The following is a 22,103-nucleotide window of genomic DNA, read 5'->3' as shown; positions in this document are numbered from 1 at the left end:
GGAAAAAAAAATCATATTTTCGCGTATTTCAACACAAATTTAGTTGTTGTTGTAACGAGTACCTAATCCTCATTAGAATGGTAAGGGTTAGATAAGTTGTCGTCGACGTCATTAAACGGTAGGCCCAGGAAACGTGCTGTTTCGATGGGGTCGGACCAAAGGAAGAAAGGTGTCAGATGAGTAGGGTTAGCAGGGCATGCAAAGAAGTGATCAGTGTCATGCGGGGACTCATTGCCCGTTGGACATATATTAGATATGTCAGGGTTTATTCTGGAAAAGTAGGAGTTTAACCTGCTACAGTATTCAGAACGAAGCTGGGGAACTTTTGTTTTTTTGCAGCAGAGTTACTCCATATCCACCTGACTTGTGCTGTCATTTGGTCTAACCCGGGCCCGGCGTTGGTTGCGTTTGCGCCAAAGGTTCCACCTTGATCAGTTGTAATTTCAATTCAATTCTGTATTATCGGCTTCAAAATAAACTCCTAAGCCAACGCTTATTAAATTTTCCATACAATTCTGAAAAGCTTCGACTGGGAAGGCCTTCAGTGCCTTCAGCGAATTTTGGTTTTTCCGGTCTCGGCTCTGTTTTAATCGATCATGAGTTACTTGCAGTCATAAAAAGGTTTTCCCAAGCTAAGAATTTTTCAATTGGGTTTGCACGCATAGTTTAAATGAACCAGTCCGGGTCACATTTGATCATATGATATACATTGACGGCAAACTCATATTATTAACAATTTTATTTTCCATATTTTTAGGTCAATATTAGAAAAATCAATGTGGCTGTAATATGAATATAGGTACAACACAGAGGAAGCTAAAACACAGGATAATTCCAAATCAAGCACTGACAGGACGAAGCTATTTATTTACAGATACATTACATAAGTTCAATAAATAAATGGGTCGACATCAAGAAGGTTTCGCAGTTGAACAAGAGCAACAAAACAAAGTGCAGCTTACAACCATATCTACTTATTTGTATCGTATGTGAGTAAGCCAAGCGATTTGGATTTTGTTACGTTGCTGGGCGGCTGTGTAGCGAAGCTGGACAAATGCATTTGTTAAGTTAACTCCACGTTTTGATCTCATGTCTTCTGCAAACTCATCATTCACATGAGCAACTGGCACAGAACACAACCACAACCACATACTTATGCAAAAAATACAAAAAAAAAAAAAACAAACAGTTATTGTACTTGAGTACATGTGCCATAGTACAGCGGGTCTGCATCAAACTTTAAGCTTCATATCTCATTACCTACCGGTGCATACTGGACAAATGCTGACACACTGGCACACATACATACATACATACCATACATATACATATTAACGGCTGCATAACAAACAATTCTCGCCATTATCAATTAAACGGCAACAGCTGTGCAATTCAGCGCAATGAAATAGTCAAATACAGGGTGATTGTGAAGAACTTGTAGTGGTGTTGGCGTTGATTTGTTAATGCACGAAGCGTTAAACTCGACTTGTTAACTAGCTGAAAACTTATATAATTACTTGAATATATCTTACTATATGAAACCTACACAATCTGTTCCTCTTCCTCTACTTCTGGCGCCTCCATTAACGTGTATGTATGTATGCCACATAACTGAAAAACTTCCAAGTATTGCAAAAACATACGAGACAAACTCAAAGAAATTATGATGAAAATATAAACAATTATTAAAATAGCTAAAAATTAAAATGAAACGAAAAGATAGCATATACCATATTAGCACGGCACCATATTTACAACAACATTTTAATATACAAACCAATTCGTAAAAGTAAAATGTTAGTACATACGTTTTTACATCGCACGAAGCAACAAGTTATATAATATACATACATATATAAATTCATATGTATGAAAAATATTGACCTAATGCAAGTAATACTCCTAACGTAAAATGTCTAAAATGAAAGTTATAATAATAATGCGCTTCAAATGACTGTTTTTAAGCTGATTTACTAACAGGTTCTTATTTATGTAGATATTTAAAATCTAATATTTTTTAGTTATATTTGTTATTATTACGAAAAATGCTTTAATTTTAGTTTAAAAAATGAACAAATGAGAAACAAGTATTTCAAATAATATGTTTTAAAATTAAAAAAAAAGATGTGAAATAATATAGTTTATTTTTAAAATTAATTAAATTTCCCATAAAGTTTGTTTAAAATTTAAAAGTTTTTTATTAAGAAATTATTTGAAAAATTACAAAAAAAATGTTTGTTATAAATTTTGTTTTTTTATTAACAAAATATTTGAAAAATTACAAAAAAAAATGTTATAAATTTATTTTTTTAGTAATAAAATATCAAAAAAATTTCCAAAAAGTTTAAATTTAATTTTTTTGTTAAAAAAATATTTGAAAAATTACGAAAACAATTTCGAAATATTTTTGAAACAATTTAAATAAAATGGGTGAAAAATTTATGTACAATCTCTGAAAATTTCGAAAATAAATATATGCATTTAGAAATTCACCCTTCGGATTTGGCCAGAGAAAAAAAGTTTCAAGGCTTTGTAAAAAACACTTAATTTTTATGAAAAATATATAAAGGCATGATACACTTTTCTTTGAAAAAAAAGGTTACTTATTGAATTAATATTCGTTTTTTTAGCAATTATAAGGTTAACACTTTCTATTTCCGAATCGTCATGACGAAAATGTGCTCTCTAACAAATTTTGATACATTAACCATTTGTGTAGCCGAAATGTGACTTTGGTTAAGACTTTTGAAACCATATATTGTTCATAAAAAAACAGAGTTCGAGTAGATAAATTTTAGGAATAAATACAGAATAGTTATAAACAAATGTCCCATTTTACTGCATAGTAAAAATATAAAATTTTACAAATTCAAAGAAATTTTCGATTTTTAAATAGAGCTTTGTGTATTTTATATTTTTTAATAGAGAGAATATAAAATACTTTTAATATTTTTTATTCCCTTTGTCTCTAAGAACGCGAAAAATCGTATATGTACATCGTCTCTTAAGGCTATGTACATACATACATAAGTGGGAGCTCAACTAAAATATCAGATTTGGGGTTCCAAGCGAAAGCCAGCAAGTAAACTTTCTTTAGATTAAGAAAGCGGTTTTTATTGAAACGGAAATTTTTTCATAAGAATGGTAGATATACTCGTATGAAATATTTCTATGGTTTGACTTAATTTCTACTACTTTTTTGAAACGATACTTTGTACTCTTCTATCATTTTCCCAAAATAATTTTTTTAACAAAATTCCAGTAATATGTGTTATCATCTCTCGTTTGACCTCATCATGACACTTATTAAGAACGGTTTTAAAAATGAGCGACCTTGAAAACAGCATTGAAGCGTATAAATGAAAATAAATTAATTGTAATAATACAAATAAGTTTATAACAATAAAAAAGAGCAGCAAACAACAATGCAAATAGATAAACGCAGCTACACTTGCACTCACTAAGTAATGTAGATAGGACGAAATATTCAAGTAAACAAATATTATGATTGCATATATTAATGTTTAAGTACATACATATAATATAATGAAGCCATAAAGTTATAGATAATACAATAGAAGCGATATACATACATATATAGCAACCGTAAATGTGCACATGAGCTCGTACATACTATACATATGCACAATGAAAACCCTGTAGACAATTCAATGCAAACTTTTGTGAGCGCATAGCAACTTTGTCGGTATGTATGTATGTGCTTATGATGTTTCAATAAATGCATTACCGTTAAAAGATATATAAACAAAAAAAAAAATACAAGTTCAAGTAATGCGAGTAATATAGTTACATATAAAATTAAATTTAAAAAAATTAATATTTAAATTTGACAAATTTAACAAATAATTAATGAAATCTCCCTCAACTACTAAATATACATACATATACATATGTATTTGTTATATGTTTATGCGCTTGCAGTATTTTTTAGCTAAGCTTAAACAATTTATATACGTACATACATACTTTTTAAACTTTAGATACATATGTACATATTTTGAGTAACGCTTTACAAAAGCTTTGTGTTTGACAATAATTCACAACGATCGAATTTTTGTAAAAATAACTACTCTTCTCCCTATATTTTTGTTGTTAACTAGTCAGATCGTTTTAAAACTACTAAACAATTTTACTCAAAAGCCACTCTTAAAAATTGAATTTAAATTTTAGCGTTCTCCAGTTTTGGAAAAATAATTTATACTCTATATCATTTGAAATCATATGAAGTTTCTAAATATATACTATGTATAGGCAGTTGATTCCAAGCTATTTCCAACTAACATAGAACAGAAGAACGGAAAGGGATAAGAATAATAATGCGGTTGAGGTGAATAACGGAACAAATTTGTCAATTGATATTTGAATATAGCTTATGCAATACTTTCAGCAGATTGAATGTATGCTCCTAGTTTCCTCATAATTTTGCAATTGGTCTCCAGACTTTAAGCAATTCGATGTCTCTTTCGAAAAACTTTTTCAGAAACGCTTTGTCAAACAATTTATTGTTCGAACTATCACAAACGACTTATGCAAGCTTTTACACGAAAGCTTTTTGCTTTGCACAAGGATACTTTGAAGTGTACAAGCACATTTCTAATTAATCGAGATGATGAAAGCTCTGGAAAAGTTAGGTGGAAAGTAAATTTATTGTGTAATTGAGATTTGATATTTCTTTCTATTGTTTCTCTTTATTTTTACATACCAACATAATTTTAGAGCGAAAGAGAAATCTAGCATAACATGACAAAACATAGCATAGCATAATATAATATAATATATTCCCACTCGAATCAACCACATCCCCATGGTTTCGTTTATAGATTTACAGGCACGCAAGATTTTATATTTACATACTAGTACATGCAACAACCAATAAATATATAGGTAATATGCTTGCATACATACATACATAAATATATATATTTTAATGTGAACGTTAACACACAATTATAAATAGCTAAATTTTATTGGATATGAATATTAAATATATTAACCGAACACATGGAAGGGCATGCTCGAACATTACATAGGCAACGAATTTTATGATTTTATTATTTTTTGTACTATTTTTAAGTAAAATTGTAAACAAATAAGTATTAAAAAATGTATTAAACATGTTTATAACAAAACAAAAACAAAAAAATAAAAATATCGCAAGGCAGTAAAGGAATAAATAATGAACGGGAGAATCAAGTGAAAGTGGAGTCATGCAATATTGTTGAAGGCTAAATACTACATATTAAAATAAGTACACAAACAATTTTCTGTAGCTTTAGTGTTGTTTGTTAAATTCCAAAACTAGTTACTACTACAACACGAATTACTACATACATAGTATATGTATATGTATGTGTGTATAAACTTCTCACTATGTACTTGTAAACATACCAAACAAAGATCGATTGTAATAAATTGTGAAAAATTTATATTTGTTAAACTACTTATTATCAAAAACATACAGAACATACATACAATACATACAAACGAACAAACAAAGACATACATATATGCCCACAAACACAAGTGTATAACTTTCTAATTATGGAATAACCGAAACTATACGAAATAAATTGCATATATATATATATAAAACTATATATATATACATATATAAAGTACATATACATATACATATGTACATACATGATTAATATGCTATACATATAAATACATAGTTGTTTTTGTTATCCAAATAATATTATATACTATTAAGCTTAATAAATGTAAGTTAGACACTTGAAAACACACACACACACATGCATACAAATATACGCAAAACTAAACAAGCTGTTACACTAAACTCAAAAATACTTAAAAAAAAAACAAAAAAAGAAAATTACGAAAATAGTCAATTCTAATGTGTGTATGTGCGTAACGGCAACTACCGTTCTGGTGCATTCATAGAAATTTAGTCAATTTTAAATTAAATTAAATTATATTAAAAATATAAAAAATAATAGATAATTGCGTTAAGTATTTGTTCCATTGTCAATTGAGAAATGTCAACATGCTATTCTTATTAAAAATACATACAGACAAAAATACATAACATACTTATAAAAATTTATGTTATTTCTAAAAATATGCGACAAAAAACACTGAATATGTTAACGAAAAATTAAAAAAAAATTGTTGTAGTTAAAATATTGCGATTTTTTATTTGCATTTTTAGTGAAAATATTTTTTTTTTTAAGTTAGGAATTTTTTTTTGCCATTACTCATAACTAATTTCTTAGATTTTTTGTGCAAACCCATTAATTTGTTATTTTATTTAAAACAGCTGCGTAATAACTTAATATACCGTTATTTTCCGAACTCATTGCCTTTAAAAATAAACTTAAGTAACAATGTTCCGAAAAAAATCTTGATCTCTTTGTAAAATAAGCAACTAAAGTCAAATTGTCACATTTACATGCTCAAAAAAATTTTGCAGATATTTATGTTACCACGAAGTGTAGTTTTCAAAAATAAAAAAAATCGTAGAAACAATTCATCTTTCACTCGTTACCGAAAATAAAGAAACTCTGAAAATTTTCAAATTAATTTTTGACATAAAATTCATAATAGCTAGAAGCTTTTAAATCTAAATTATTACCGCTCAAATTATAAGACAGCATTTTATGAAAACAAAGCATGGTGAAAGCCAAATGTACGAAAGCTTTAGTTTTGAGCTTTCACTCAATCCAAGTATTTTAAAATCAAAACATTAGTATTAAATATTTTCCGTCAGGTTCTTAGAAAATTCAGTAAAGGACCAGTTAAATTCTTTTTTTTTTAATTCGAAAGTGGTTACAACCCTTAGGTCGGTTTTTATACGGGATAATGTTGTAATCAAGTTTTATTTAAACTTCGCAGAAGATGCTTGTGCGCAATGCTAGGCTTTCGGGTAAGAAAAGTTACATACAAAATGCTGGATGAGGTCGTTGTGTATTTTGCGACTATCCCACTAGATCACAATAACAAATTATTTCTACACGACTACACACTAAAGCTAAGCTTAGATCTTTCATATTTTACGAAACTAAATCGGTATCACATCTAACCTCAATTCATTGTCACGTACCATAATTAAAAATAGAGATGCTCCAAAAGTAGGTCCACCCGATCACTTTAGTCTACTAATTGTAAAACCGTTCCATTGGTTTATTCACCCTTAATTGTTTTAGGCGCCATACTTAACATGTTGCTCCATTCATAATAACGAATAATATACATATGTATACTCGTATTTTCTGGCTTTCTTATTTTTCCTTCCGACTTCTTGTCATCGTTTCATACAATTATACATACATCTGTATACGCAAATGTATGCACCTTTGTATGTACATGGTCATTGACTTTAAAAAAACTCAAATGAAATAAAACCAATATGAGTCGATGCAAATTTTAAACCTGCACTTACATCATTCGGTTGCATAATTAGACCCCCTAGCACAACTTATTCTTTATAGGCTAGGGCATAAATTTTGCATTTTTCTTTAATGGACTAGTTTTATTGTGTAAAACTTTTTACAATAAACTTTTTGAAAACTTTATTTTCAAATAATTTTTAAAAGTCTCATAGAGAGTAATTTTTTTATTTAATATGGAAAATATAAAGTACATTTACAGAATTTCTTAATCGGTTGTTCAATTTGAAAAATATGGATTCCCTTGATGGCGTAGACGGTCTGCTGGGCCGTCGACAAATTAAAACTATCTGAAATCCAAAAGCCCAAAAGTTTAGCGCTGCTATAAGTACCATTCAAAATTTCTTTTTTTTTGTGAAAAATATATACACATTAGTATGTCTTAAGAATCGAAATTCCTTCAATTAATACCTGAAAAATATATAATATCTAAGAAACTCGTGTGAAAATTTCGAAAATTTTTTTGAGTTCAAATGGGGTTAAAATCCCCTCAAAACGATTCTTATGCGGGATAATGCCATATTCAAGTTCTTTGATAGTGAGAGAAAGAACTTAGCTCCAGAGACCTAGTTTGGAGAAAAGCTTTTTGGAGCCAATATATATTTTAGTATTTTTTTATTAAAATTCAACAACAATCTTATGATCCCAGTAGCGGAGCGTGTGAAATAAGTGCAAGGATATCGTAATCTCAGTTCTGTCAAACGTCAATATTGAGAAAAAATTTTCGAGCAGAAAAACGTCGCATACAATTTTCAGGCTTGAGACTTTAAGGTCTCCGTTATTGTCTAGAGTTTTCAAATGAAATATGTAGGAAAATATATATAATAACACTCAAATGAGTTTTTTGACTTATAATTTCTAGAATTTTTTTCGAAATTCTTTCAAACATACTCTGTTTTTTTAAGCTGTTAACGAATTAGTTAATAAAATTTGTGGGCGTGGCCATGAAATGTTAACGAAAATCCAAAATCTTTCAAATACAAATACAATTCACATACAATTAACGGAAGCATGCGAATATCCATTCAAAAACCCAACACATTTATAATAAAATAATTTGTTTTACCTACATATGTATGTACATGCATATAAACAGCAAAAATATATTATATAACAATTGAGTGGTGTGTATAATGACAAGATATACATGCAAGAAATATATAGGTACACATATATACATACAAATATTATATATAGGCAGGAACCCGATACTGTACAATGTTTATTGTTGATGTTATGTTAGTTTAATGAAACAAAATCGTAAAATAACAATTAAAATAAATTCAACAAAAGTCAGATTAAATGAAAATTAATTAAATGATAACAAAGTAATCAGTTATTGATGCTTAAATGAAATGAATAATACAATAAAAATATATACATCAAATATATTGCTGTTTGAATTTTGTTGTGGGAAGTGAAACGCCGGAAATCATGTTAGCATACGCCTAAAAGTATGCAACAATTATGGTTCACATGTACTTGCCTAACCTACAAGCGTATTGGTCAATGACAGCTGCTTGACATGACAACTCTTGTACTTCCACATTAAACAATGAGAGAAGGAGCAAATCAAAATGTTTTATGTTCTCTGGTTCAACCCACGCATAGGCACCAAAATACCAATATTTTTTTTCAATTTCTTCCAGCCTCAAGTGGATGCTTCAAATGACCAATTTAACTAATAAGTAACAAGAAATATTTATACTATCGCATATATATATATGTATATATATACATTCATATATACAGGGTTGCGTTTATACTCTTAATTATTAAGCGGTAGTATGTTGGATTCGATAAGATTATTATACAAAAATTCAACAGAAATTTATTGTAATGTCTCTAATTGACTTTTTATACAAATGTCTAATGCTTCTTGAACAACACTTTAATCTGTCTGCTGAATAGATCCACTCATGAATAACCCTAGACGCATAGATAGAACTGTGTTGACCTAGTTAATACGATCCTTTGAATCCGCTCTTAATATTATTAATTTATATACGTGAAAAACTATTCAAAATTACTATCCCTAGACTCTCTCTAGAAGCATTTGGAGTATAAGTTTGGAGGTCAAAGAGAGTAAAATGACTTAATCTCTCAAAAAAATACAAGGGTTGGCGAGAACACAATAGTTAACAAGAGACAAGAGTCAATATGAAAACAAATAACAAACGATTGGTGGCGGTTTTTATTTTCAAAGAGTACATATAGTATAATAAGAGTAATAATATGGCTGAAGAGCATTAATGATGATGGGATTTGGAGAAAATGTTTCTATTTCAGTCAAAATTTTCGATTGTTTGTAAATTTCCAGAGCATAATCGATTCATTCTTCCACAAAACAATTTTCTGGATTCTTAAAAAAATTGCCAAATCTATTTTAAGAAGCACACCTAGTCTGACCGCCTAAAAGAAGGTAATATTTGGGAGCTAAAGAACTACTTAATCAATTGTTTTACAGAGTAACATTTTGTGAAAACATTTTTTTCCGACCTTCTCCGTAGATGAAATCTAAAAATATACCCACAATGTTGGCGTCGAGAAAAATTAAAAATTGACCAAATGGCGACGTTCTAAAGAAGTTGAATTTTATTCTAGATTTTGCTAATTTTTGGTTTGCCAAAATTAAATTTTTGATCACATCCAAAATCTGATAGGTCATGGTATAGAGAACTATATACAAAATATCAAGAAAAATTTAATAATTGTCGGCTATTTTGTCTCTGAGTAATCACTCAAGCAAATTTAAAAAAGGTAGTTTTGATAAAAAGGGTTTGAAAATAAACTGACGCTGATTGAACTGAGCGACTACAATTTATAGGCTGTAAGTCAAAAACTATTTGAGATATCGACTTTGCTTATCGAAAAAAGAAAATATCGATTTATTTTTTTCGCAATTCTAAACCTAAGACATTTTTCTTTAATATAAAAGAGTTTGGTTGTTCTTATCACGGATGAGTCCTCCATACTCAAACACAGACATCATTTAACTACTGGGTTACTACACAATTAAATAGTCACACACAAAATTTGTTTCTCTCCTGCGTTGTGGTTGCTGCTTTCTATGATTTTGTCAAAGAGCGCCCAGAAGTTTTCTTACTACTTATTCCAGCAACACGCTCGACATTTGCGCACTCTTACCTATCGGCAGCTTTTTAACTTGGAAGGTTGTGCTGATGTCTCCGATAGGAATGCGAGTTAGCGCAGCCGCCGAGTTGCTGTCTGCATACGCGCCGGGTTTGTCCGTATGTTCTTGTGTTTGTACATACATACATACATATAAATGTATGCACACGCGTCTGTTGATTTCCTTCGTGGCAATAAATATAAAATGTGAAAGAAACGAGCTACAAGCATGGAATTGGTGCGGTTGCGTTAAGACTGGTTATCGCTCAGCTGTCAGTTTTCCGTACACTGCCGACCGTAGCGGTTGAAAATCGTGTTTCGAGCGCGAATTATTTAAACGCTGACAAGTTATACATAAAACAGAAGAGCCAAACGCTAGCAAGTGGCAGAGTGGGCAGCAAAAAAATAAGACTTTTAAATAAACGGGAAAAACAAATTTTCCGACGCAAATCGCGCGGCATAAGGTAGGAAAAACAACAGCTAACAAGGCACGCCTTCATTTTTTTGTTAGCAGGTGATTTCTTTATTTGGAATTTGATGAAAATCAAAGAATATTTTGAAAATATTCGTTTGAATGTGCTCTGTCGCGGTAAAGCCTATATTATTTATTAAAAACCATTGTATAGACGCAATTATGTAAGACTCACCCGCGATAAGCAAGCGTAAATCAGCACAAAAGGTCGATAGAAAAAATTTATTCATGGATTCACTGATATGAATATACACACACACACACATAAAAAGCAGTGTACAATGTATAAGTAAATACATATGTTCATATACAGATAGTAACTGCATGTAACTGCAAATTTCTGTTGTTTCCTACGAGCCTTTTCTCTTAATACGCTGAATACTGCTGGCTTTGTCAATGGTTACGTAGCTCCGCGCCCACAAAACGCTTGCCGCCATACAGCTGATCTGTTGAAATATGAACAATCGTACATACATACATACAAGTATTAGTGTATTTACAAATGTACATATGTACATACATATTTATTTGTATGTGGGATTAGGCGTCTAGTGCTTATGATAAGAGCCTCTCGAGACCCGGCCGCCTGCGCTGGTGTTGGAAATCAATAAAATCGCTGTACGATTGCTTGCTTAATCGTGTGTAGACCGCTATTAGCCCTGTAAACACACAAAAATATTGCAAAAATAGTTTTATCGTAAACAGCTGATAAAATAATAATCGAAAATTAAGTGTGAATTCTATAATTGTGAGAATAAGCAAATATAGATGTACATATATGTACATATATATTGCAAATTTGTATGTATGCACAGATACAGTACTGCCTCAATAACCATAAGCATTAAGACATAAACAAGTATAAGTTGGAACCGAATTTATTTTACAATTTGTAGCTTGGTTTGCTAAACATTGGTGTGATTTGTTACTAAATATTACGATTATTTGCTTAAAACCAAAAAACAAACCGTAGCAGCTCCTAGTGATAATTAAAAAAAGAAATTAAAGAATTTTTTCCACTAGGAGCATATTTGTTAGATCGTCTACTTTAAGGGTTTACATGGACTTACGGGTTTTAAAAAATCAAATTTTTTATTGTGTTATTAAATTGTGCAACACCTTTAGAATATTATCCTTAATTTTCAAGTTGATCCGAGTAATAGTTTCGGAGATACAGCCTTAAGAACTACAAATAAGCAAAGTCTCTATAAAATACATTAATATCGATATTTCATCTGAAAAAAATTTATTAATGTATATAAAAAAGAAAAATAGAAAAATCATTAAAAATAACGAACATTGAACTATAGTATATTGACGGTTACGGTTACTCAGTGCATACTGTAAGAACATTTGTTGGAGAGAGCGCTGAGGAAACCATAACTCTCTTTCAACGGTTGAAATTTTAACTGAACATACACAAACACCTGCACATACAAATATTGTAAAACGTGAAAGCAATTAAAATAGCAATAACAATAGTTGTTAATATAAAAACAACAATAGTTGTGGTTTATTCTAGCTATTACACAAGGCATATGAGTTATTTAGCTCAATGACCATCAATAAACATTTATTTAAAATTTTATGAAATATATACGAGGACATATGATTTATTCCTTTATTGCTATTTGCAGCATTACGTGAAAACAGCACTGCCACCACCACCGCACACACATCGGCAATATCACAAACATGTCATCAACTGCAGCCGTCACACCACTGCCTGCCATCGATATCGATCAGCCCAAATATGACCAGAGCACTTACATCAATCGTGCCAAGCACTTCTTCCTGCTCACCAATCCGCTGAATCTCTTAGCCACCAACGAGGAGTTGGAGCGCGCCAAGCGCATCGTACACAGTTATCGTGCCGGCAAACCGGTGCAGGAATGCGGCAGCGTTGAGGAGCTGTGGCGTGCCAAGTACCTGTACGATTCGGCCTTTCATCCGGAGACAGGCGAGAAATCGCTGATTATTGGTCGCATGTCGGCTCAAGTGCCAATGAATACGCTGATTACAGGATGTAAGTACGAGCATATTTTCAGTTATTTTATTTTTTTTTTTTGATGAGTGAGAATAAATTTTAAAGACTCAAACTATATGAGTTATCAACAGTAATTTCGGGCAGTAATGGCATTGAACTGATAGCAACGATTTAAAGCGTTTATTTCTATAAATAATTATTTATTTTATTTAAAGCGAATGTCAGCTAGGTATTAGGAGATAGCAACAAATAAACTTCGTGTCGTTTTTGCCGAACATAAATTAAGCTATAAAAAGCCAAATTAGAAATTTTTTCATAATTTAGGAGAAAGGGGTTGAAGAGTTCTCTTATAAATTAATAAGTTTGAAGAAAAAAATCGGAACACGCAATAATTTAATTAATAAGTGTTGCAAATAATACTAATAAAATAAATATTTTAATTAAAATTCAATTTTTATTTATTTTGTTATCCAGAAAATCTGAATTATAATAAAACTAATATATGTATATATATAAAAGATCAGGATGAAGAGAAGAGTTGAAATCCGGGCGGCTGTCTGTCCGTCCGTGTAAGCTGTAACTTGAATAAAAATTGAGATATAATGATGAAAAATGCATGGCAAAAACTACGGCTTAGGCGTTATCGGACAACTGCCACGCCCACAAAACGCCATTAAGCGAGAGCTTCGAAAATACCATAACTTAGCACTAAATTAAAATATAGAACAGTAATTTGGCACAGGCGATCGCAGTAGCAAAGTATCTATTAAACCACTTAAGCTACAACAACCAAATTCACCAAGCGCAAATATTATAAGAACTACTACCAACGCGAAAATGGATGAAATCGGCTAAAACCCCGCTCAAAATTGGACGATGCTCGCTTTCAGATGAAAACAGAAATCTCGAGACCCGCCAAATTTAAAATTTGGATTTCTCTGATATTTTTATGTTAGTCCTTTTGAGTGTACAAATCAAGAAGCAATTCATATAACGGGATAAAACTTTGCATGAATAATACCTTTAGAGTATGCCACCTTATGGCCAAAAATTGTCCAAGTTCGAAAAAAAGTTTTCAAGCTCCTACGTACCGAATATTTGGACCCCAGTATCTTTAGTTGAGTTATAACCGAAAATATTGGTCAATCTGTAGGATTTTTAACTGAAATTCAGAGATAATCGTTTTTTGATGGTAGTATGCCTGTGTGCTGTGCTGAAAAGGGGTTGGTTTTTTTTTTCAAGACTTTCTTTAGCCCCCATATACCTAATACAACAATTTTGAACTTCCGGGTGACTTTATACCGCGTATATCGGCCACTATGTAAGTTATCTTAATAAACTTGAGAGTGCGTGTTTTTCTTATAACGGTGCATATTTCGATGAAAACTCACCGTATACCGTATATATGTAATTAATAGGTCTTTTGTACCTGATGGTACTTCCCTAGTTTAATCCTTGCAAGTTGCAAGTGTATGAAATACTCGGTTATAACGAACTTAGCTCTTCTTTACTTATTAATTCTGATTTTGAGATTAGTTTTTTAAGAATAATTTTATCTATTTTACTCACACTTTATATTAGATAAATAACTTAAGATAGAGGCCTAGATACCCTTCTTATTCCGAAATTAGTAATAAAAAAATAACTTTATTCTTTGTTTGCATTTGGCTATCAATTTCAACTTGTTTTTTCTTTTGAAATAATGGCTAAGCAAAAAAATCAATATTAGAGTCACATGCTATGTAATAGTATTAATATTATAATGGTTCCTTTTAAAAGCATACATTCACACAAAGATCACTGCTAAATAACAAATTATTCATTCATAAAATCATTAATGGATGAAAAATTAGTAAGGGGTGCTTCACATGTTCATTTACTCAGATTAGCACTCATGAGTTCATCAAATTCCTTGAAAAGTATTGAGTGGATGAATGCGAACTGCTGAGACATCGAAAAACTTCAATGCTCTCAACAACAATTGCCGGCAACAATAATAGTGCAATATCTCACTATGTGCTGCAAATTGTAACTGATGTACATACTATACATATGTACGAGTATGCATGCGCCTAAAAGCGAACAAAACATTTTAAAAAGTTTTAATAAAGTAAGGTTTATGATTTTGTAATTGATTTAAGGGGGTATTCTAGTCTAGAAGCATGAATTTCAGGGGATTTTTAAAGTGTCGTAAAAAAAGGAAATTAATATTTTCCATAATTTTTTTCATATCCATTTTTTTTATTAGTTATTTGTTAATTTTAGAAGAGTAAAGAAAAAAATTAAAAACTAAAAAAAAATAAAAAATTTCAAAAATTATGAGCTGATGAAGTGGGGGGTCTCTAAAAATTTCCACGTGACCATGCCCACATTTTAACCCTCCTAGTTATCTGAAACCAAAAAGAAAAAAAGATTATTAATCTAGAATAATGTCGCAATGGTCGGATTTACGGAAAAGTGGGATAAAAATTTTCAATTTTTCTGACTCTTTCGAATTTTTTAAAAATAATAAAAATAAAAATTTGGGGATGGGGCTAGTTCCAACCATAGACAAGCCTACAAAGACGACTCCATAAAAATGTCAAGTAAATCGGTCCCGTAGAACCTGAGAAATCGTGGGCATCGTTCCGAAAATGTCAGTTTTGAGCAAAACGCGTTTAAAGTTTCGCGTTCCGGCGGAACCAGTTTGGATGCCGGGTCAGAAAAATGCCTATATCTCCGAAAATAATTTGAATTTTGAAAAATCCTCTTGTACACGTATTCTTGAGTAGTTAAACTTTGAAAATATAAAAAAAATATAAAAAAATTCGATTTTTTTTTAATTTCTAGACTAGAATACCCCCTTAAGAAACGTTTAACGTTTAACTATAATTTTATTTTTTACACATGTTCCAACATTTGATTTACAGTATAAAATCAACACGGTGTTTGCTTATTTTACCAAATCTTTCTGTTATTTATTCTGGTGCCATAGCAATTTCGTAGTTCATGTTGAGGAGTGTTAAGCCGTTCAATCTTTTCTGGTGCATCGTGGTTCTGAGCTAAGGCTTGATTCGGCGCATAGAAGAAAAGGATCGTTCAGTGCTAGCATTTGTGGCTGTCAAAGTGCAGAGTACGTGAAGGAGCATATGAATCGACGGATATATGTATGTACATATGTATATCCTTATCGCAAGTGCTTACGTAATTAAGTAATTTTTTTCCATTGTTGTTGAAAAAGCGCTACTTCTGCTTTGAGCCTCGTTTTTAGGAGTTCTTTGTTTCCGGACAAGATTTTCCCAAAACGTCTAACTAGACATTCAATGAGTACAGTTAAATCCTTTTCTTCCAAATTTAGGTTAAATTTTGGTAACAGCTGACTCAAATTGAAACTTTCAAGAACTTCATCGGAAAACCGCGTTTTTAAATCTTGCATGACCGTGTCAATTAGTGGAATGCATGCAGAAACCCTGTAAAAGTCTTCACGGCTTTGAGATGGGTGATTGGTTCGATGACTCTGACGATTACATGTTCTGGGTTTTTTCACTTCAACATCTAATTTTCAGCCATCTGTGTAGCATTCGAAAAAAACAGTGACAAAACATCACTGAGACAAAAAATTCCAATAATAAATTCGAAGTTGCACAGTACTGTGACTAAATTCGACGCTTTTACTGCAGTCGTTCTATTCTTCCATTCGCTTATTTTTGTCAGTACTTGAACGATTTCTGGAAGGGTGACTGTGAATTGATGAACGGCATCATGTCTTTGTACCCATCTTGTCTCACAAAGCTGCACAATTTTTCTGCCCAAGAATTGAGCTAAAACAGTTTTACGTTTCAATCTTGAAGCTTGGAAAAATGTTGTAACTTCTCTGAATATTTCATATATCTTTTCAATCAAAACAATTTCATGTCTTTCAAAACCAATTGTCCTAACGCAGCTCCCATGAGTGAGCTCTCCTCGTGGCTGTTTTCTTCAATACTTATATACATATGTACTTCAACACTTATATACTTATACTACTGTGATCAAATTGAAAGGTGAATTTTTAATTTATAGTTCGGGTGTTTTTCGAGTCGGTAATTTTTTTTCTGTAAGTTGGTAGTACTGTTAGTGACATCTATGCTAAATTTCGCATCAAAATATTAGTATTTGTCGTTTCTCAATGTACATTTAATAACAAATTTGTTCATAAACTGTGAGGTAGGATAAGTATAAATACAAATATTTCCGCATATCATTAAATCCTTTTATGCGCACAAGTAGGCATGCCATGCAAATCGGCCCGATGGTAATCAAATTCGCGTTGCTTTTACGCAACGTGTTGTTGGTCACTTCCAGAGCCCAGCACCAAAGTCTATCCTCCGGCCATATGTATATGTACGTAGCGCCGAAGGTGTTGTCCAGCGCGAAATTGTTGATTTCCATTTAATGATGATTAATTGCTTAACAGCAACGCGAATTTGCATACTATCGGGCCGATTTGCATGGCATGCCTACTTGTGTGCATAAAAGGATTTAATGATATGCTGAAATATTTGTATTTATACTAATCACACCTCTAAAAGTGATTTCTTCCATTTTTACTGACTGAATATATGTACATATTTAACAAAGAAGTACCATCTCATACTGCATCGGTTATTCGTGATCATTTCGCCACATTTACACAACAAATATCGTGCCCCCACCGCATTTGCCTGATTTACCTTCGTGTAACTTCTGGCTATTCAGCAAATTCATATGACCACTCTGAGGATACCGTTTTGACTCAATTAAGGATATAAAAGATGAATGAAACTCTCCATAAGTTCCCCACCCGTGGATCCGCCCCTGCATAGGTGACAATTTGTTCTTATTTATCTCGCTTTGAATTGCTTTTATTTAATATATTCAGCGTGGCGTGAAAATAAATACGTTGTTTTATATTATTTGCAAATTTACTGATTTTTTTTGCTGAGGTCCAAGTCATCAAGGTTTTGCGTCAATCAAGCAATTTTAACCAATTTCAATGCAATATCAATTGTGTATTTATATATGTATGTATGTATGCATGGCTATCCATAATATATTTATTCGAAAAAATTTCAATTTCGACGTTGTCCTCAACATATCAAATATAACATACATATGTATATATATAACAAAGCTCAAAGGTATGAAATAGATACATATGTACATATGTGTATATTTAAAGGGTTATATCCACTTGCAAGCCAGGAAAAGTCCGCTTTTTGTGACTTTTTGTTGCTTTTTTTTGGAGAAGCGTGTTATTTATTAAATGAATACAAATAATGATAAATTGGTATTTCCTTGATTCCGTAGCTGATCTACAGAAGGAACTTCGAAAAAAGTTGTTTGTATGGGAGAAAGATTTTCGTGTAACAAAAAAATGTTAGATACAATAGATGATAACAGCTAATGATCGAAAAACCATTAAAATTTTACTTTTTTTTTAATGGAGGCTTCTACAAAACAGGTCGCTTTTTTTGTGAAAAAAATGTACCTTTTCGAATGGCTTAAAAAATTTAAATTATTATCTAAAATCGTATTATGATTGAATCATAATTACCTGGCAAATACCCATATGTCTTAGGTTTCAAGTCCATCGGTACAGCCGTTTCATAGAAATTTTCTTCGCCGACTCTAAAAACACAGTTCCTAGCAAAACACGTTCAAAATTTTGGAATTTCAAAATTTCAATATAAATATGAACCAAATAATTTTTCCAAAAATGTTTCAATATTGGACCAATACTTATAATGCAAATACTGTTCGCTATGGCTGGGTTGCTGCGTCTAGACAATACAAGATAAATAAATATACGTAAAAATTATGCGCATTTCAAATATGCTATTTGGCTATTGACTATTGTGTTTTCATCATTTTATTTAAGTTTTATTGTTGTCATTTTCCTGTAGGCATGCTGTCATTCTACAAGACCACACCAGCAGTCGTCTTCTGGCAATGGGTCAATCAGACATTCAACGCAGTTGTCAACTATACAAATCGCTCTGGATCAACACCCATTTCCAAAGAGTAAGTGCAAATAACATTGCGACAAAATAGTACTCGGAAATTGTAAATAAAACGAAAATTTTTTAATTATCATCAATTAATTATTCATCAATATTTGCTTTGTCGCCTCAAAATAATCCTCACCAGACACACTTATGCCAACGATTTTTCCAGTTTTCGAAACACTTTTTATAAGCACTTTTTGCGATGGCTTTCAGCTACTTCAGCGAATTTGTTTTAGTTTCTCGATCGACTGAAAACGAGTTCCATTCCGATAATTGTTGACTTGTTTGCATGTCAAACTCATTAACCAATTATCGGCAGTTATAATGCTCTCCATGCATTTGAGATCGGAATTCGCAGGATTATGTATGTCCAAAGAAAGCTGTTTACGGTTTTTTTTTTAATTCAGCTTTATCGGGACGAATCGAGCAAGAACATGCTTCATACAAAATCCTTCGAACGGATCCTCCAGAGATGTCGAGCTCTCTTACAATCTCTCTAACATTTGCCTGACGGTTTTCAAGCACGATATCTTTTACTTTTTTAATAAAAGTTGAAAATGCCGAAGGTCGTCCAGAACGAGGCAGGTTTTCAACATTCTCTCGACCGTCGTACCTTCTGTTTTTGATAAAACTGACTCACCGCGCGCCTTTTTCAACATTCGCAACGATTCTGCATACGAAATTTGGTTAGAAATACAAAATTTGAAGCAAATTATTTGGTCGATATTTTTATCCATTGTAAAAATCGCAACGCACTGCTGAGGTGTACCGACTTAAGCAGCTGATGTAAACAAACTGGCTGACAGATCGCACTAATATTTTACATAGTAATTATGGACAGTCCTACACTGCACTGTTACAGCAAAATACATTTTTTTCAATTATCATTTATCCGGGGAATTTAATTACAATTTCCGGGTACTTTTCTGTCACAATTTATATATGTACATGCGTACTTATATGTAGGATTTATGTATGTATGAACTTTGATAAAAATATACATATTTGTAGCGCCTCCACTAAGAAATTATAACTTGACAAACAGACTAATTGTGTTGTTTTGTTATCGTTTCAATTGCTCATTATACATTTTCGCTTTCGCTTTTTATCTGTTTGCCTTTTAAATTATACATACATACATACATACATACACATATATATATGTATATATAAACATCACTTAAGCGATATTTGTATGTACATATGTACATCATATTTATGTATATTTGGAGATTTGTATGTTATATGTGGAATATTTAAGATATTGAATCTAATGGCGTCTCTCTTGCAGGCAATTGCTTACTTCATATGTATTGGCCACTGGTGGCGCGCTGACCACAGCACTCTCCCTCAACCGGCTAGTGAAGGTGAGTTGTCAGAACTTGAAGCAATAGCAGGCCTTTCGATAAAGCCTCTAGGCGCAAAATGATTTGTGGCACTAGTGTGCGATTAGTTACTTGTGGCCTAATTCGAAACTGGGGTGAACAGAAAGTAGTTACAAAACAAGAAGAAAAAAAAAACGTTTATTTCGGTTGTACTAATGCTATAATAAACTTCACAAACAAAAAGTTTCCATTTATGAACTTGATTTTGTGCTGAGATATCGACTTGTGGAAAGATATCGACTTTTTTGACAAATAAGCAGTTTATTGGGGAGAAAAGGGCGTGTGCAAAATTTCAAAACCTGATGAAGTACTGTGCATATGTATATACAGACAGATGGACACTACTAAATCAACTGAGCTGATCAGTTATATACTTTACAGTGTCGCCGACGTTTTCTTATGGGTTGTAAATACCCTGTTCAGGGTATATAAAAGACATGCAGTGCTATATGGACAACATAACCACCCTCAAACTCAATTCGATAAATATTTCTTAGCTTTAGTTGAAATTTATTTGAACGTACTTTTCATTAACGGTATATTTTTTTTCGCTTTTTTGTTGTATTGCAGAATTTAAACCCGCTAATTGGACGCCTAGTGCCGCTTGCGGCTGTGGCAGCAGCTAATTGCATCAATGTGCCCATGATGCGCATGCAGTAAGTAATTAACAATTAAACTTTTTTTAAGTTTACTAATTCAAACTTTTAAATGAAACTTCAAAGAGAGTTGAAAAACGGCGTCACTTTGCTGGACGAAAAGAACAATGAGTTGGGCGTTTCGAAGAAGGCGGCTGCCGTCGGTATCACAGCTGTGGTGGCTAGTCGTATTGCCATGGCTGCGCCAGGAATGGGTGAGCTCTATGTCAAAGTCATGTTTTATTCGATTTTACTTAATTTCCATCTCTTCGATTTGTAGTGCTAACGCCACTGTTGATACAGTCGTTGGAGAAACGTGGCTTCCTCAAGCGCTTCCCCAAAGCCAGCGCTCCCATTCAGACGCTCTTCTGTGGTTTCGTCTTGATATTCGCCACCCCGCTGGGCTGTGCATTCTTCAGTCAACGCGCCGCAATCGGGGTAAGTTTAATTAAATTTTTTGAAAAGTTGAAAGTTGAAAATTTTTATTTTAATCGATAATTTTATGTTTTCTACTGAACAGGTGGACCGTCTGGAAGATGACGTGCAGCAAGACATTAAAAAACACAATGCCGAGCTTAAAGAAGTATGGTTCAACAAGGGCTTGTAAGCCAAAAGCAGCCTTATTGAGAATTTCTTTTAGAGACTCTGCATTTTTAAAGGACAATAAAAAATTCCATTTAGTTACTGACAAGCGCTTATCGTCGTGAGCATTTGTGTTAGAGAAAAGTATAATTACTTAGCATTTATATGTAATAAATTTATATAGTTGTTCGCGATTTAATTGTACTTTAGATCTTTTGTAGTCATTTTGCAAACGTTTTAATTCTGCTCAGCTCTCACCCAGCGTTGCTTTGCAGCATTGTAAAGAAATACCTCATTTGAGCAATGTTCATGCTTAATGATATCTTAATTAATACTAATTTAAAGTGTTTTCTTTATATTTTTAAATGTATTGTACAGGAAATTGTTTAGAAAGAAACAAAACTGTGTAACGTAGATATGTTATTGCATACAAAAATAAAGACTATTTTTGAATTAATGTAACTTCAATCAAAAA

General features: G+C 32.0%; 2 protein-coding genes across 3 annotated transcripts in view; both read left to right on the top strand.

The window, feature by feature from the left end:
* The window catches only part of LOC105223153 (probable sodium/potassium/calcium exchanger CG1090), a 24,794-nt gene extending 13,846 nt beyond the window's left edge, over nt 1-10,948 (top strand). Inside the window, exon 6 of the mRNA XM_049448924.1 lies at nt 758-10,948. Coding sequence (XP_049304881.1) covers nt 758-768 — 11 coding nt within the window. The 3' untranslated portion in view covers nt 769-10,948. The remainder of the gene's footprint in view (nt 1-757) is intronic.
* Nucleotides 10,843-22,103, top strand: LOC105223140 (sideroflexin-1-3). 2 transcript variants are annotated; one of them, XM_049448930.1, is made up of 8 exons: nt 10,843-11,076; nt 12,672-13,060; nt 18,925-19,042; nt 20,318-20,393; nt 20,982-21,067; nt 21,134-21,261; nt 21,327-21,484; nt 21,567-22,103. In XM_049448930.1, exons 2-8 carry the CDS (start codon nt 12,730-12,732, stop codon nt 21,651-21,653), a joined length of 984 nt encoding a protein of 327 aa, XP_049304887.1. In that variant the 5' UTR covers nt 10,843-11,076; nt 12,672-12,729; the 3' UTR covers nt 21,654-22,103. The 2 variants fall into 2 exon arrangements, with proteins under 2 accessions (XP_049304887.1, XP_049304886.1); XM_049448929.1 differs by having other exon boundaries at nt 10,845-11,026.

The sequence above is a fragment of the Bactrocera dorsalis genome, chromosome 2, assembly GCF_023373825.1.
Source record: "Bactrocera dorsalis isolate Fly_Bdor chromosome 2, ASM2337382v1, whole genome shotgun sequence".
Classification (NCBI taxonomy): Eukaryota; Metazoa; Arthropoda; class Insecta; order Diptera; family Tephritidae; genus Bactrocera; species Bactrocera dorsalis.
The sequence above is the reverse complement of the archived record's forward strand: the minus strand, read 5'-3'. Positions and strand labels throughout refer to the sequence as shown.